At 47.7% G+C, this 16,304-nt stretch overlaps 1 protein-coding gene and 1 pseudogene across 1 annotated transcript; one reads left to right on the top strand and one right to left on the bottom strand.

Moving 5' to 3' along the window:
- Nucleotides 1-1,698: 1,698 nt before the first annotated feature.
- On the bottom strand, nt 1,699-3,379 carry LOC125521321. Its single transcript, XM_048686376.1, has 2 exons — nt 3,227-3,379; nt 1,699-3,049 (listed from the first exon to the last, which is right to left on the bottom strand). Exon 2 carries the CDS (start codon nt 2,918-2,920, stop codon nt 1,805-1,807), a length of 1,116 nt encoding a protein of 371 aa, XP_048542333.1. The 5' UTR covers nt 2,921-3,049; nt 3,227-3,379; the 3' UTR covers nt 1,699-1,804.
- A 9,470-nt stretch (nt 3,380-12,849) lies between these two features.
- LOC125524037 lies at nt 12,850-16,103 on the top strand (annotated as a pseudogene).
- The last annotated feature ends 201 nt before the right edge of the window (nt 16,104-16,304 follow it).

Raw genomic sequence — 16,304 nt, 5'->3', positions numbered from 1 at the left:
TGCATAAATAGAGTTTATACATTTCTGGTATGAATTTATGGTCTCGAAAAATATCCTGACAGCGATGTCTAGATTATGATTAGGCTTTGTGAATAGAAAATTCTAGAATAAGAATTTTTAATAAAAACAACAGGACTGTCCTTTCCTAGGTAATTTTTGCCATTATGACCCCCACCCATCAAAGGATAAATCCAAAAATACAAATGAGAGGTAAAACTTCTTTTTTAGGGATTTTATTAAAAAAAGTTTATCCAACCCTTCCGAATTTGTATAATATATATATATATATATATATATATATAATCGATAGAATTAAAGTTGTCTTCTGGGCAAACAAGTTTCTTAGGGGTTCTGTCACTATTATTTCATAGACGATATGGTTAATTACGTGACTGATACTTTGATGAGCTTACGACTATAACGACATGCTGAGGGTACCTACACTTGCAGGATGCCTCCATTAACCAGTGGAGTACTATCATGCGAAAAACCCTGGAAGAAAAAACATCTTACTGCCATTACGGCCACTGCCTCACGAAAGCTTAAGACAGAACAAGAGACCTTACACACTGTACAACAAGGTTCACAGGACTAAACCCTTAAAAGACCGTTACCTTCACTAAGTCTACCTTGTTGACAATAGCGATCCACTGAACTTCAACTTCATCCCTAGGGTGCATGATTACATGGGTGACTGGGACTACGACAGCTACTGCCTAAACACCCTCCTGACCCAGACCCGGGGTTTTATCGACCGGCAAACCGGACAGCCCACTGTCTTTGAGCCCGACGTCACGGGGGTTCTGAAACTGCAGGAACAACTCCCAGCACGCGTCCAGGTTCATGGAGCGGTTCATGGTGCTCATCATAGAGTTCGACTTCCCTGGGCTCGTGGCACGCCATCAGCACACCTTGTTTAGGGCTGGGCTACTGCACCTTTTCAACCTTGAGGCCATAATGCATGGGCTAATCTGCGCTCGCAGGAACTCTTGAGAAGATCATGCATGGCGACCTCCAAAGGGAAGAAATGCATAGAATCTCCGGCTCACGGCAGGATTTATAGTGTTTAGCCAACTGATTCATATTCATATTCGTTCGCTTGTGAATATTGCTAGTTGAAACTGTACATGCTATAGGCGAATTTTGCAATATGAATAGTCAGTAGTAGTCTGACCACGGACTCGTTTGCTTGTGATCCCCCCTACATATACAACCTGCCATCTACAAGCACCTCACGTTTCTTGCATGTTCTTCTCTCTTGTTTTTGCCCTTTGATATACTCTAGCAACAGCAACAGGCTCCTTTGCAGGCGCAGCTTCCAGCGTTTTGCCGTTGTCGTGTTTTCTGCATGCGCTTCCACCCTCCCTCCCTCCCTTGCACATCCTTCAACCGCTCCTCGCATGAGCGCCCAATAGATCGATGGCCCAGCCACACATACCTGTACAACATTATCCACTGTTAGGTGCACTAGGATCAATGATTAATAAGGTTCAATATGAGATCTAGTTAGTTTTGTTCAACCATAGGACCATGGCCATCTTCCCACATATATATGTTTCAGCAAGAGATCTAGTGACAATACTCCCTCCGTCCCAAAATAAGTGACTCAAAACCGAGTCACTTATTTTTTGGACGGAGGGAGTACATCAATAACTAGCATACCAAAAAATAGAATACACGGATCAAGTATCGCACAACTTCCAAGCAAACAGAACTTTTTATTGATTCCACTTTCTAGGAGGACAAAGCACAACATGAACCAGTGACAGTCAAGCAAGGATTTTGGAACAAGCCAAACGGGTTTCTACATCCAAAATGCTACAGGCATAAAGTGATCTTTATGACTAGACACTATGAAGGAGCGCGTGGAGCGGTGATCTGTGATCCGCAGCTCTCCCTTGTGATTGAACTTGAGCCCAAATATGGTGATATGGAGCACACAGCCATCATGGTCTCCGAGATCCTGTTCCTCCTCCACTTCCTCCCGTTTCACGCACTCGACGAGGCAGAACTTGCTCGTGCCCATGTAGGTGAGAGAGGCTCCCATGTGCGGCTTCCGGTCCTTGCAGAACAACTTCTCCTTGGTTGTCTGGCAGTCCAGCTGCAACGTTGGAGTCGTGCTGTGGCAGCTGGGGGAGGCAACTTGGCAAGCAGAGATGTAGCCATCCCACCCAAGGCCAACCCAAGCGTTGAGCTCCCTGTCAAAGTGAGCTTGGCCGGTGAATGGCAAGGCCCACTCCCCATGCCATCTCCACACAGAATCCTTGGTGTTGAATGAGTAGGTGCCCATGCAACCTTTGCTAGGTGCCGTCATGAAGTTAGCTGTGGACATGAAGATGGTGCATCCATCCGGGTGTAGTGCATAGGAGTTGACTCGGCGGTGGAACGTTGGCGGTGGTGGCGGCAGAGTCTTCCAGGACCAGCCCTCGGTTGGATGTTGCAGCACATCCGGGGCGGTGGACCCCCATGACATGACCCCAAAGGAGTGTTGTTTCACGCGGAAGTGGTAAGATAATGCATAGAGCATCTCATCAACGACCACGGTGATGCCGAAGCCACAGACCATGTCAGCAGGGGCATGGGCGCCAATCGTCATTGCGGCCGTCTTGGTGTCGTAGATGAGGCTGCATCGCTGGTTCATGAAGGTGAAGATCTTGGTGCCCATGGCAGAGAACGACATGCCGGGATGGGGTACAGTGCCAACCGGGCACTCTAACCGCAGGGTCGGAGGCTCCGGGAGGTGCCGGGCAGCGCTGCTGTGCTGGTCGTCAGAGTCAGAGTTGGAGTCGAAGCTGTCGGCTTGGATCTTGTGGATGCTGTACCCCTTGGTCCAGTCATCCAACACGAGGTACAGATGCTTGAGCCGCCGCGACCTCTTTTCACCACCATCGCCGGCATGTCCCCGGCGCTTATTAGACATCCCCACTGCGACTTGACAGAAGACCTAATAATAATAACACAGTAATCTATCTAATAATTCTCCTCCTGCTGCAGCTCTGTGTTCACCAATCAAGCGTTCGAGCCTTGAATTTATGATGCCGCTGCCGCCCTGCAAAATCAGAGTGTTAGAATCGGAATTGGAGGGAGTGGATGAGTTGGATTCCGAAAACGATTAGCAATCTGGTGGCGTGACGGAGACGACGGCCAGATGAGACGAGATCGGTGGTGAACACCTACCCAAATCAATTCGCAGCTAGCAATCACGGAAGGAAAGGGATCTGTGTACCTGCCCTGCCTGCGGTGAGGGCGAATCGGGGACGGACGATGGCGCCAGACTGCGCCGCCTCGCCTCCCCGTCAAACCGGTGCGCCAGAATCAGCCCTCCAAGAATCAGTCCGGCGGCGGTGGAGTTAGCGCGACGGAGAGCGGCCGCCCAAGACCCAGGAAATATATGGCTGGTGTTTTCTTAGCAGAAAAGTATTCGTGGACGCTTCCCTTCCCGTGCGCTCGCTAATCGCCCCGCTAATGCGCGGGTTACAGCATCTCTAAAATCGTTTTAGAGAATATGCTGTAAAACATTTTTACAATATTTTTACTGGATAACGTGTGTACAGAAGAGATCCCGTATAAATCCTTCACGTCAAGTGTGGAGCCCACTAGTCAGTAGTATAATTACCTATCCATATCGTTTTCCTATCTTCCTCCCGACGAAAGGAAAAGTGATCTAGCTTTCGGCTCGCGCTCCACCGCCGTTCTCCGGCGGCTCCCCTCGTCAACGACCCTGGTTGTCGGCGGTGAGGAAGGGTCGTCGGATCCACGCGTGTGGATAGTTTTAGGCCGAAATACCTTAGTTTTTTAGGCTGTTCATTGTCTTGCCTTCGGCGACGGCGATGGTGGCGAAAAAATTCTTCAAATCCTCCTCAGATGAGATGATTGGTCCTATCGTTGGGGATGAATTTGGAATCCAGTCTGTTCAAGCAAAGATGGTGTGGCGGCGGCATCCTCGTGGTGGATATGTGTCCTCGGGCTCCACCGTTGCGACGGCGTCTGCTCCAGCGTCGGCGCGGAGTTTGGAAGATAATCCAGGAGCGGATGCATATTGTGGTCTGCATCGACAACATCTGAAAGACGGAACGTGTGCCGGGTTCATGGTTGATGGATGGCAGGTGTGATTTCCTCCTTCAGCGTCTTAGTCATGGTGGGGTGTCAGATCTGGAGTTTGATGACGTGTCCGGGGTTTTGCCTCGGCCTGATTTGTTCAACGTCAGTGGCTTCATTTTTAGGGAGCCACCTTGGAGGTCCTCAAAGATATTCGTTTTCCAGGGGAATGAGCCAACCCACACAAGAGTGCCTACTAGCTTGTCACGAACGCAGAGGAAAAGAAGTAAGATACCCCCGCCCCCGAGCCGGGACCCCTTCTTCTTGTACCGCTAGTGGTCTTGGATGAAGAACCACAAGAGCAACCTGAGGTAGTCGAGGAGGAGCCACAAGAGCAAGATGGAGGTTAAAATAAGACAGGGCGCGGTCAGCGAGAGTTCATTATTGGGGACAGACAGACTGGCAAAACAGCAGCTGCTTATTAGCGATGGAGCCGCGTCGAGTTCGGGTGAGGAGGTGGTTCGTCATTCTATTCTTCGGTGGCTGCTTTGGTGGTGCCGGAGGCAGGTGATAGACGTTGATGTCAAACTCAGAAATGTTCTGTTATCTTTTCAGTTTTGTCATGTTGGTTTTTATGTGACTTGTATTCTGATCTTTATCATATAAATGAGACACGTATTACCATGCAAAAAAAATAGTCAGTAGTATAATTTATAATAAGGTCCCTGCAAAATAGCATAAAGCCCCCTACAAGGAAAATAACTCAAACTGCAGCGAGCAGCTTTGTATCAAACTGCAGCGAGCAGCTTTGTATCAGCCATCATTTGTATCAGCCACCAGACACTAAATAATTAAGCCCACCCATCAATCAGAAAGCACTCATCCACAATGTGAAGCTCAAGTTTGTTCGTTTTGTCTGGCTTCCTTCTTCTCTGTAAGAGCACACCCCTTCCTGATCTAACCTTCTTTAAGGAAACATTAGCATAAATTATAATGTTATAGTATGTCTTTGTAATTGTGGACAAAGATACTTTGCTGTCACTAGAAATCATGTACCTAAAGTATTCAAGTGAGTTTATGTTAAAATGTTATAGTATGTCTTTGCAAGTGACTGGAAATAATGTTATTCACTTGTGAGCACTATATGGAATTAAAACATAGGAGCGCTCTGCTTGTTAGCCTCTACTCTACTTCTCTCTTCCTCGGATTACTGCAACTCCACTAGTTATATTTTTTCTAATACCTGAGTATTCTGAAATATGCAACAAGAGTGGTGCTTTGCTGGTGGAAGAAAAAAAAATACACACACAAGAGTATTCTAAACCCTGCAAACCAGTAAGTTGTTTTCCTTAATTACTTTCGAAATCCCACTGTCTTCAAAAAGCAAAGCAGGCTTGATTAAGAAGGCTCTCAAGTCACGTATACAATATTAGTAAGTTAAATATAGCTAGTAGCTCTGCTGTACACTGCAAAAATTTCCTTTAGAAAAAATCTACTCCCTCCGTTCACTTTTGTAAGTCGTTTCAGACAACTCAAAATGGGTTGTTTTGCACATCGTCTAAAATGTCTTCAAAGTCTTATAAAAATGAACAGAGGAAGTATCCATCCCGGAAAACAAGGTACAGCTCGACATTAACTTGATTGCAGCTCGATGTAATAAGCAATTTCTTGAAATAGGCTTTCGCCTCACTTTTATAAATAAAGCAACCATCATGTCCATACAGCTAGCAACAAATCACGAAGGAAAGAAAGTCTGCTGAGGCAACGGCACATGCAGTTCACATGCATCCATTTGTATGGGCAACGGCACAAGTAGTTCACCCTGGTGTCTGAACGCCGGTGCTCCAGACTTCACCTGCATCCAGGTTGTGCTGGACGAGCTCGGCCACGGCGGCTACATCCACGTGCTTGACTTCAACATTAGCGTCGGCTAGCAGTGGGCGTCGCTAATGCAGGAGCTGGCCCAGCACTGCCCCGGCGCCGCCGCGCTCAAGGGTGCTGCCGTCCACGCATCACCCGCTCGAGGTGCAGCTCATCCACGAGAACCTCGCCAACTTCGCCGCCGAGCTCGGGGACCCCTTGCAATTCGTCGTCCACCTGCCCGCCGGCTCAGTTCATGCCGCTGCGATACCATCGTTCCTTCACCTGGTCTGTGCTAAGCTTGTCAGGCACACGTCCAGCACCGCCTACCATTTCGTCAAACATCTGCCGTGCAACATGAACACCATAGATGACGTCATCTTCGACTCAATACCACCTATCAAGTGATTAAAACCACTTAGAGGTGGACATTTATCTGATTTCCCAGATTTTTGGGGGGTAAAAAACCTGTTTTAGAGTTTGGAGGGTATTTGATGCCAAGAGCCACATTTGAGGGGGAAATCTATACTTTCTCTTTTATTTTTCAGGTAAGCACAACCCATCTACTATCCTCATTTGTTATTGTCCAGGCCCAGTCATCTTCTGACCCCATCGCACGTAGCCCAGCCTTCTCTTTTCTTGGACCGGCCGTCATCCTCGAAGAGGGGACGTCCTATGTGACGCATTCTGCGTCAAGTAGGTGCGGCGTCGCATAGGGAGCATTCTGCGTCAAGTAGGTGCGGCCTCGCACAGGGAAATCCCTATTTGCCGCATTATGCGGCAAAGTGTCGACCTGCCGCACACCATCGATCGTTCGTGGGCCGGCCCATGACGGATGGTTCCTATAGAGAAAATTCCCCAAAAAACGAAGAGAGCGAGCGAGGAATCGAACCTCAGACCTCCCCCCACTCGTGGAGGTGGGTTGCTAGCCACTGCAGCTTAACAACGCTAGTGTCATGCCATGCAAGAGGGCGTCTATTATCTGTTTCTTTTTTTTCGCGTTTTTGTTTTTCTGTTTCTTTCTTTCTTTATTTTTTTATAAAAATCTCAATTTTAAAAAAAGTTCAGTATATTCGATACTTTGTTCGGTTTTAAAAAAGATGTTCCATTTTTTTTCAGGTTTCAAAAAAAATCATTCTTTTCAAAAAATGTACAAAATTTTGTTTGTGTTTCCAACATTTGTTCGTAGTTTCAAATTTTGTTTGTGATTTTCAAAAAATGTTTGCATTTCCAAATTTGTTCATTTTTTTAATTTTTATTGGATTTCACATTTGTTCCCATTTTAAAAAAAAAATCGTGTTTTTCAAAAATTTGTTCGCATTTTCAAAAATTGTTCACAGATTCAATAAATGGTCAGCTTTTCAACTTATTGTTCAGAAATTTTCAAAAATGTTCCTGTTTTTAAAATTGTTCACGTATTCAAAATATTTGTTTGGAGTTTAAAAATTTGTTCGTGTTGTTTGACAAATGTTCAAACTTTGGCACATTACTTACCTTAAAATTGTTCATAATTTCCAAGATTTGTTCTGGCACTCTTTTTATTCTTAGATATTAGTGTTGTAAATCGGACAATTGAAAACTTGTAATCATTAGCATGCAGGGAAACTGAATAAAGCAGTGCATAGCTTTTTCAATTTTTTTGTTCACATATTCAGAAAATGTTCCTGTCTCCGTTTTTTTCTTCTTCAGGAATTCAAGAAATGTTGATACTTTTTCAAAATATACATTAAAAAACGTTCACCCCAGTAACTAATTCAGATTCGCTACAATAGCTAATTTGCTACAGTACTGGTTCCAGTTCGCTACAGGATACCGTTTGTGTTTTACATTTATGGTTAGTTCTTTAAGCTATGCACTGCTTTATTGAAACAGCACTGGTTAGATGGAGTGGCTACTAATGCGTGCTAGTACGCAGCTGGTCTGAGGTTCGATCCCTGGGGTCACGCGCGTTTCATTCTCGCACAGAGCAGCTGACTGGCGGGCTTTCTGGGCCGCGACGTGCGTATTTCACTGTTTCTCTGCCTGGGACCGCCCATGATGGAAACAAATCGGCAGCGCGCATAAAAAAGAAAGGCGCCCTCCGACAGGATCGAACAAAGGATCATGCGCTCCTACCGGTTGAGCTACCAAACGTATTTGAACATGAAGCACCGTAAATTATTAACATTGTTTAAAATTGCGAACACAGTTTGACAAAATCCCATTTTTTTCTTCCAAATTTGAGTAATTTTATGAACGTACGTTTTTTTCTTTCAAAAAATGCAAACAAATTCTATGAGAACAAACAAATTCTATGAAAACAAACAATTTTTTGAATCTTGAGAACAAATTTGAAAGCGTGAACTATTTTTCAAAGCATGGACATTTTTTGAATCTTGAGAACAAATTTTGAAACGGAGAACAATTTTGAAAAATCCCGAACAAATTTGGAAGCACAAACAATTTTTTAAAGAACGAATATATATTGAATCTTGAGAACAAATTTTGAAATGGAGAACAATTTTGAAAAATCCCGAACAAATTTGGAAGCGGACATTTTTTGAATATGTGAACAAAAAATTGAAATCCAGTACATTTTCTGAATTCCAGAAGTTTTGAACTGTTTTTTGTGACGAGAATTTTTTTTTATTTCGAGAGCATTTTTTGGAAACACGAACAAAATCTGAATTTTTTGATTTTTTTTAAAAAGAGAAGAAAAGAAAAAGAAATGAAAAAGGAAATCCAAAATATTTTGTGAAACTGCGAACATGTTCTTAAAAATAAAAATAAAAGGAAACACAAAACGAAAAAATGAAAAAGAAAAAAAGAAAAAAAGAAAAGAAAATAAACAAAAAAAGTGGAAAACTAATAAAAGAAAAAAGACAATTCATGGAACCTTCTTGAAGGTTCACAAAACCAGAGTGGGCAGTTTGTAAGTGGGCCGGCCCAAAAGCATCGCTCGGCGCTCGCCCCTGTGCTAAGCGCCGGCACTTTGCCGCAATGAGCGGCCAATAGGATTTTCCCTTGAAGAGTCCGTTGTCCGCTGGGTGTACGGTGCAGAGGCCGCCGAGGAAGCGACACCCAGGGAAAGGAGGACGGAGGGACCCGCGATGGCGGCGGCGGCGGAGCTATTTCCTCCCTCTCGCGCCTCGTCTCGGCCTAAGTATGAAGCGGAGGTATCATGGGGCTGCTGCCACTCGACGTATCGACCACCTCATGTCGATGCAGTGTCGGGACTGCCTGACTGTCCAATCTCCTGGTATGATCTCTCTCCCTCTGAGCTCTGATCCCCTTCTCGTCGTCACCGCTAGGAGACGGAAAGCTTGAGGTTAGGATCGTTTTGTGATCGTCTCTATGAACATATTTGGGTGGTCAACACCTGAACCTCTATCAAAATCGATTTTCAGTTACTGAATTCATAAAACATTGAAGCTCTCAAATGAAAAATATATAATAGAGCATGCCCTCTCCATCTAGCCATCCATTTTTCGCATCGCGATTCGTGCAAGTATATTTTTTTTTGTTTCTCCCACACAGAACATATCTTGAAGTTCAAACCTATAAAGCGTGGCAAAGCTTTCTAAATAGAATCGAGGATAAATCTTTCAGATTTTTTTGTCAAACATAAATATATAAAATATGTTTTGTATGATGAAAAAAAATCATATTTTTAGTATTTATGTCGGACAAAAAAATTTGAAAGATTTATCCTAAATTCTAGTTAGAAAGCTTTACCACGCTGCAAAGGTTTAAACTTCAAGATATGTTTTATATGAGAGAAACAAAAAAGAAAAAAAATTATATAAAAAGTTAGTTGTGTCGCACGGATCTTAAATCAATATTGGAAAGATAGGATAGCAGGGCCAGGGTGCAGATGCTCTAAAAATTCATGTCGGTTCTCAAACAGAGCGGCATTCAGGCTCAGGGCCAAAACTTGCAGAGCTACGCCATAAGGGCATCTCCAGCCGTTCGGCCCCCCAGGACGCCTAAATAGAGCGGCCTGGGGGCGTGCCGGCGGTAGTTCGGCCCCTGGGGGCGACCTAGCACCCAGTCACGCCCCCACGCGCCGGCCCCAGGATGCAGGAATTTTAAACTTGGTCGTTCCCGCTCACAAAAGACGCTGCAAATCCGGCGATCGAACGTAGTCTGGCGTTACAAAAAACAGAGTTCGCTTGCGCAATGATTCACTCGGCGGGGTCTGCTCCAGGCGTTGGCGGAGTCGGCGTGCGCGGGCTCGGCGGTGTCGGTGCTGCTTCGGTGCTGGGCTGAGTCGGCGCGGTTTCGGCACTGCTGGGCGGCGACGTAGAGGCGTCATTTGGGATTGGCGTCCGGGTGGTCGTGGGCGTCGTGGGCGTCGTCGGCGTTGCCGTCGGCAGCTCGTTCAGGATGAGGCCGCGCTGCACCAGGTACCACGCCTTGAGCTTCTCGTCGTTGCTCTGGAGCATGTCCGCCCCGCCCATCAGAAAAGCCATGTCGGTGTTCCTCTTCTTCGCGGCGACGTTCGTCCGAAGCAGGTCGAGTTTGATGGCGTTGTTCTTCATCAGCGACGACCACCGCGCCTCGGTCTTCTCTTCGCGCAGGACGGCCCGGGCCTGCGCGTCGGCGAGGCAATGCTCGATGGACTCCTGCACTCGCGCGGTTGCCGCGTCGGCGTTTTTCCCCTTCTTCGCCAACTTGTGGCCGTCCGGCCGCCCCTCTGACGCGCCCGGAGTCGACGCGTCCGGCTTGTATGTCTCCTTGGCCTTGTCGAGGGCACGCCGGACTTCCGCCCACTTCTCGCACTTGTCAATGCGCTTGCAGACGTGGAGGTGCTTGAAATCGGCGTCTTGGTTGTCGCCCCGATACATGGCGAACATACACATCAGCTGATCCTCGACGCTGGCGCCGCTCTCTGGGCGAGCCGCGACCTCCTCGATGATTCCATGCCATTTGTTGCACGCCAACTGGACACGGCCCCAATGGTTCGCCATCGCCTTGGAGCCGCGCTGCATGTAGACGCCTTTGAAGTAGGGGTCGACGAGCTTCCGTTCGTCGAACTCGGCCTTGATGCGGTCCCAGTACGTCTCCAAGCTCTAGTTCGCGCCGGTGGTCGGGTCGAGGCAGACGACTTTTCATGCTTCGGCGAGGCATTCCTCCTCCTTGGACGTCCACTTGATGCGCGGTTCGCCTGACCTGGCCGCCCGCTTCTTCTTCTTCTGGCGCCCCTTCGCCGGAACAGGAGCCGGCTCATCCTCCTCCTCCTCCTCCTCCTCCTCCTCCTCGGGTTCCTGCGCGTCCTCGCCGTAGACGTAGCCGAGCTCGGCCTCCATGTCGCCGCTGAGATCCACTACCTCGTCCTGGGTGGCGAACCCGGGAGAGGCGGCGGCCGCGGTCGATCCTGTCGCGATGATGTCGTCCATGTCTGCTCCCGTGTCGTCGGCGTCGCCGAGGTGCGAGAAGGGCAGAGGTCCACGGTAGAGATGGGGCGTCGGCGTGGACGCGTAGGAGGCGGGCGGCGAGTAGTTGTATGGAGGGTACTGCACGCCGACGAAGGCGAGCGGGGGCGTGCGCGTAGCGTGACCATGAGGGAAGGTCACGTTCGGGTTGAACCCACCGTGCGCGTCGCCGTCGGCGTAGCCGGGCGACGATGAACCCCATGGAGATCCGGCGCCTTGCTGTCCCCGGGGCGCGTACTGGGCGTGGTTGACGACGGGTGGATTCATCCCCGCCTGGTCGACCGAGGAAGACGCCGCCAAGCGCGCCGCGTTGTCGCGGGCCTTCTTGGCCATGGCCCTGTTCCGCCTGTCGGCGGTGACTGCTTCGCGCCGCTGAACTTCCACCCTCCACTCGGCGTTCGACATGCCCAGCGGCTTTGATGGCGGCGCCCTCGGCTTCCTCTGCTTCGGCTGGACCACGGCGCCAGTCGCGTTTGCCGCCGCGCGCGGCATGGTGTACTTCTTCGGCGGCATGGCGGCGACTGGAAGGCGAGCGGGAGGGGGTTTGGCGGGAGAAAGGGGGAGAATGGCGGGAGGAAGGCGAGCGAGCGGGAGAGATGCGAGGGAAAAGCGTCAACAAACGGCGGGAAAAGGCCCTCGGGTCGCCTCCAGGGCGGGCCCACGCGCCTTTTTCGCTTGCGCCGGCTCCCCAAGCGCCCCCTAGGGCGCCGGGTTCGGCCTGGGTCCGCCGGCACCAGTTTTGGCCCGAGCCGGCGAAAAACGGCCTTCTGGAAACGCGACTGGGGCCTTTTTTTGACGCCGGCGCGGCAAAATCGCCTGGGGAGGCCCTGTTGGGGGCGCGGCTGGAGATGCCCTAAAATGTGGTTGCTAAATGGTTACAGAATACTTATGTTACAGGTAGAATATCACTGGCCGACATATGCTAAATATATAGAAAGCATATAAGTGATACCCTACTGTATGGTACTAGTAAAATCTAACAACACATTTTGGTACAGTCGGTTCAGTTTTAGTCTCTAGAAGTTGGTTTTAAAGTTGAGATCAGTTTGATACTAAAATCTAACGACACATTTTGCTTTACTTTACTATGTTAATCATCATTTTAATGGCAAAGTGGCGATGAAATATCCTACTGCGTGTTTTGGAATCATGTGTGGAAAAAGGAAATTCCGGCCAAACAGAACTCATCGTTGGGTGTACGTTATTGCTGTAGAAAATTCTTTGCTCCTGGAGGAACGTTAGCAGGAGTATGTGGCTGCCATTTCCTGATGCGTGCTGCCTACAGTCACCAAGCAAAGACATACTTGTCTCACTTGAGTTTAAAATCAAGGTCGTGGTCAAGGTCTTGCGTCTAGGTAGAACCAAACAAAGATATACTTGAGGTTAGGCATGCCGATGTCCCTGTACCGGTGCCGAGGGGCAAGGGCAGGAATCAGCTGGGATTAACATGGGCCACAGCTCCAGACGTTGCTGCACGTCATAAATAGACCGACTCCGCCCGTACTGAGCCAACGAACATACACAATTGACCTTACCACACATCCGACACTCGAGTGAAATGACAATCCCTTCATACACTCTGGCCATGCTGCTGATGGCCACCAGCTTGTTTATGACCCCGCTCATGGTTGTTTCATCTCCGGCTCCGAGCAACAACACTGACCTTGCCGCGCTGCTGGTTTTCAGATCCCAGTTATCCGATCCTTTGAGCATCCTTGCAAATAACTGGACAAGTGATGTGTCCTTCTGCCACTGGACCGGCGTGTCATGCAGCCGCCGCCACCACCAGCGTGTCACTGCTTTGGAGCTGCCGAACGTGCCCCTCCAAGGAGAGCTCAGCCCTCACCTCGGTAACCTCTCTTTCCTCCATGTACTCAACCTCACCAACACGACCCTCACCGGCTCCATCCCAGCTGATCTTGGAAGGTTACCACGCCTTAGATATTTGGATCTTGGCCATAATACTTTATTAGATATCATCCCTCATTCAATTGGAAACCTCTCGAGGCTCCAATTTCTCGTCCTAGATTTCAACCAACTCTCTGGACAAATCCCAGATGAGCTACGCAACCTAGGTAGCCTTAGGTACCTCTCTATGAAAAAAAATTACATGACAGGCCTCACACCGAATTTCTCATTTGACACCACACCTTCACTGTGCCAGATAGACATTGGGAACAACAATCTGTCTGGGCCAATACCAGATGGTATTGGTTCGTTGCTCATGCTTCAGTTTCTTGGTTTGAGATATAACCAGCTATCAGGTCCGATACCTCGTACCATCTTCAACATGTCCAGGCTTGTGGAGATGCGCCTAGGAAACAACAATCTTATAGGTCCTATACCTTTCAACAGAAGTTTTAGTCTCCCCATGTTGCAAACATTTGATATCTTTAAGAACAGATTGACAGGTCAAATTCCATTGGGCCTTGCATCATGCAAGCACCTTCGGATACTTAATATAGGAGGAAACCTCTTTGAGGATGTCGTGCCAACATGGTTGGGTGAGCTGCCACATCTTACGGGAATTTCTATGGGTTGCAAAGGTATTGTTGGTCCAATCCCTGTTGTGCTCAGTAATCTCACCGTGCTGAACTTCATTGATATCTCATACTCCAATCTAACTGGAGAGATTCCGGTGGAATTGGGCAAAATGACACAACTCACTGATCTACGCCTTCAAAACAATCAACTAACAGGAGGGCTTCCAGCTACACTATCAAATCTAAGTAATATTGTACATTTACACCTCGACGACAATATATTGTCTAGCTCCATACCAGAAGGCATTGGCAACCTCACCATGTTGTACTTCCTTTATCTATCTAATAACCGTCTATCTTCGCCCATACCATCAACCTTGTTTTACCTTAATAACCTTACCAGACTCGAACTGTCCAATAACCTCCTAACCGGTACATTACCTTAACCATATACAAACTATGGTCCGAATAGATCTTTCTTGTAACCTCATGGCTGGTAGGCTCCCAATTTCATCTGGATAGGTGGCTGCAATGACATTAACCTTTTTTTGTTACGGGGCAATGACATTAACCTGACTAAATCTTTCATACAACTCTTTCGAGGATTTAGTCCCAGACTCTTTCAGACGCTTAGCCAACTTAGCCACATTGGACCTATCATCAAACAATCTTTCAGGCTCAATTCCAAAGTTCCTGGCCAACTTCACATACCTTACCTATCTGAACCTATCCTTTAATAAATTAGAAGGGCAAATACCATATGGAGGTGTTTTCACAAACCTCACACTGCAATCTTTGATTGGGAATGTTGGGTTGTGTGGTGCTCCTCATCTAGGGTTCTCACCATGTCTAGACGAGACTCATGGTCAACGCTTCCTCAAATTTATACTTCCTGCTGTCACCATAACAATTGTTGCCTTTGCTGCCTTTTTATACCTAATGTTGGGAAAGAAAAAGAAGCAACCAAATGTTATGACTCCTACTGACATGGCTGATCCGATCAGCCATAGGTTGGTATCCTACAATGAGATTGCTCGTGCCACTGGAAATTTCAACGAGGACAACCTACTTGGAGTTGGAAGTTTCGGCAAAGTTTTCAAGGGCCAATTAGATGATGGTTTGATGGTTGCAATAAAAGTGCTCAATATGCAATTTGAGCAAGCTGTGAGGAGCTTTGATGTTGAATGTCAGGTGTTGCGGTTGGCTCGGCATCGCAACTTGATACAGATATTGAATACCTGTTCCAATTTGGATTTCAGAGCACTGCTGCTTCAATACATGCCCAATGGTAGCTTGGAAGCATACTTGCACACTGGAAATAGTGAACCACTAGGATTCATCAAGAGAATGGACATTATGCTTGGTGTGTCGGAGGCAATGGAATATCTCCACCACCGTCACCATCAAGTTATCCTACACTGCGACCTAAAGCCTAGCAATGTCTTATTCGACGAGGACATGACGGTGCATGTTGCAGACTTTGGCATTGCAAAGTTACTTCTAGGTGATGACAACTCCATGGTTTCAGCGAGTATGCCAGGGACAATTGGGTACATGGCCCCAGGTATGCACTTGCTACGACCTTGCTCTTGTAATTCCTTTGCCAAGAGGTTAGCTAGTAGTTTGGTTATCTGACTGTTGAATTTTTCTTTTGAGCAGAGCTTGCTTACATGGGGAAGGCATCACGGAAGAGCGACGTGTTTAGCTTTGGCATCATGCTGCTCGAAGTCTTCACCGGGAAGAGGCCCACGGACCACATGTTCATCAGAGAATCCAGCCTTAGGCAGTGGGTTTTACTATCATTTCCGGCTAAGCTTGTCGATATCATCGACGCAAAGCTGCTGCAAGATGATGAGATAAGTAGTCGTGTTTTCCATCACCAACTAAATACTGCTGAATCAGCATCGTCCTCCACTGCCTGCAACGGGGACTTCCTTGTGTCGATATTTGAGCTGGTCTTGAGTGTTCAAGTGATTCCCTTGATCAGAGAGCAAGCATGAGCGACGTGGTTGTGAGGCTGAAGAATATCAAGAAGGATTACTCTGCTTCCATGGTAGCAGCACGAGGAGCGCATCAGCCTCGTCATTGATACTGGCATGTGTTCGGCCCTACTACATATCAGTGTTATGTATGTGTGTAGTACACCAGTTTCCTCTTTCCTTATTCCCATACCAAGTGAAGCATGAGGCTTTGCGCGCTGCTACATTTTCGTTCATCATATATATACTGTACCTAGCTATCACAGTTGTTACTTGATGGTTAATTACCTGGATCTGTAATACCGCAATCAATTTACAAGCACACATGATTTGCCTGGATCACGTCGGTTTGTCATACAGGCGGGGAGATTGGTCCCAGAAGGGATGAAGGCACACCGCCGACTGAACCATGTTTTTTTCTTTCACTGGCACACTAGTGCAGAACCGGGCAATAGCACCGGTTCGTAAGGCCCTTTAGTGCCGGTTCCGTAACCGGCACTAAAGTGTGGGCACTAAAGGCCCTCCCCCTT

This window comes from Triticum urartu, chromosome 7 (assembly GCF_003073215.2).
Source record: "Triticum urartu cultivar G1812 chromosome 7, Tu2.1, whole genome shotgun sequence".
In the NCBI taxonomy this organism is placed as follows: Eukaryota; Viridiplantae; Streptophyta; class Magnoliopsida; order Poales; family Poaceae; genus Triticum; species Triticum urartu.
This window is presented reverse-complemented; position numbering and strand designations above follow the sequence as displayed.

Coding starts and splice junctions, on each gene's coding strand:
- LOC125521321 (XM_048686376.1), bottom strand. CDS start 2,920: ATGTCTAATAAGCGCCGGGGACATGCCGGCGATGGTGGTGAAAAGAGG.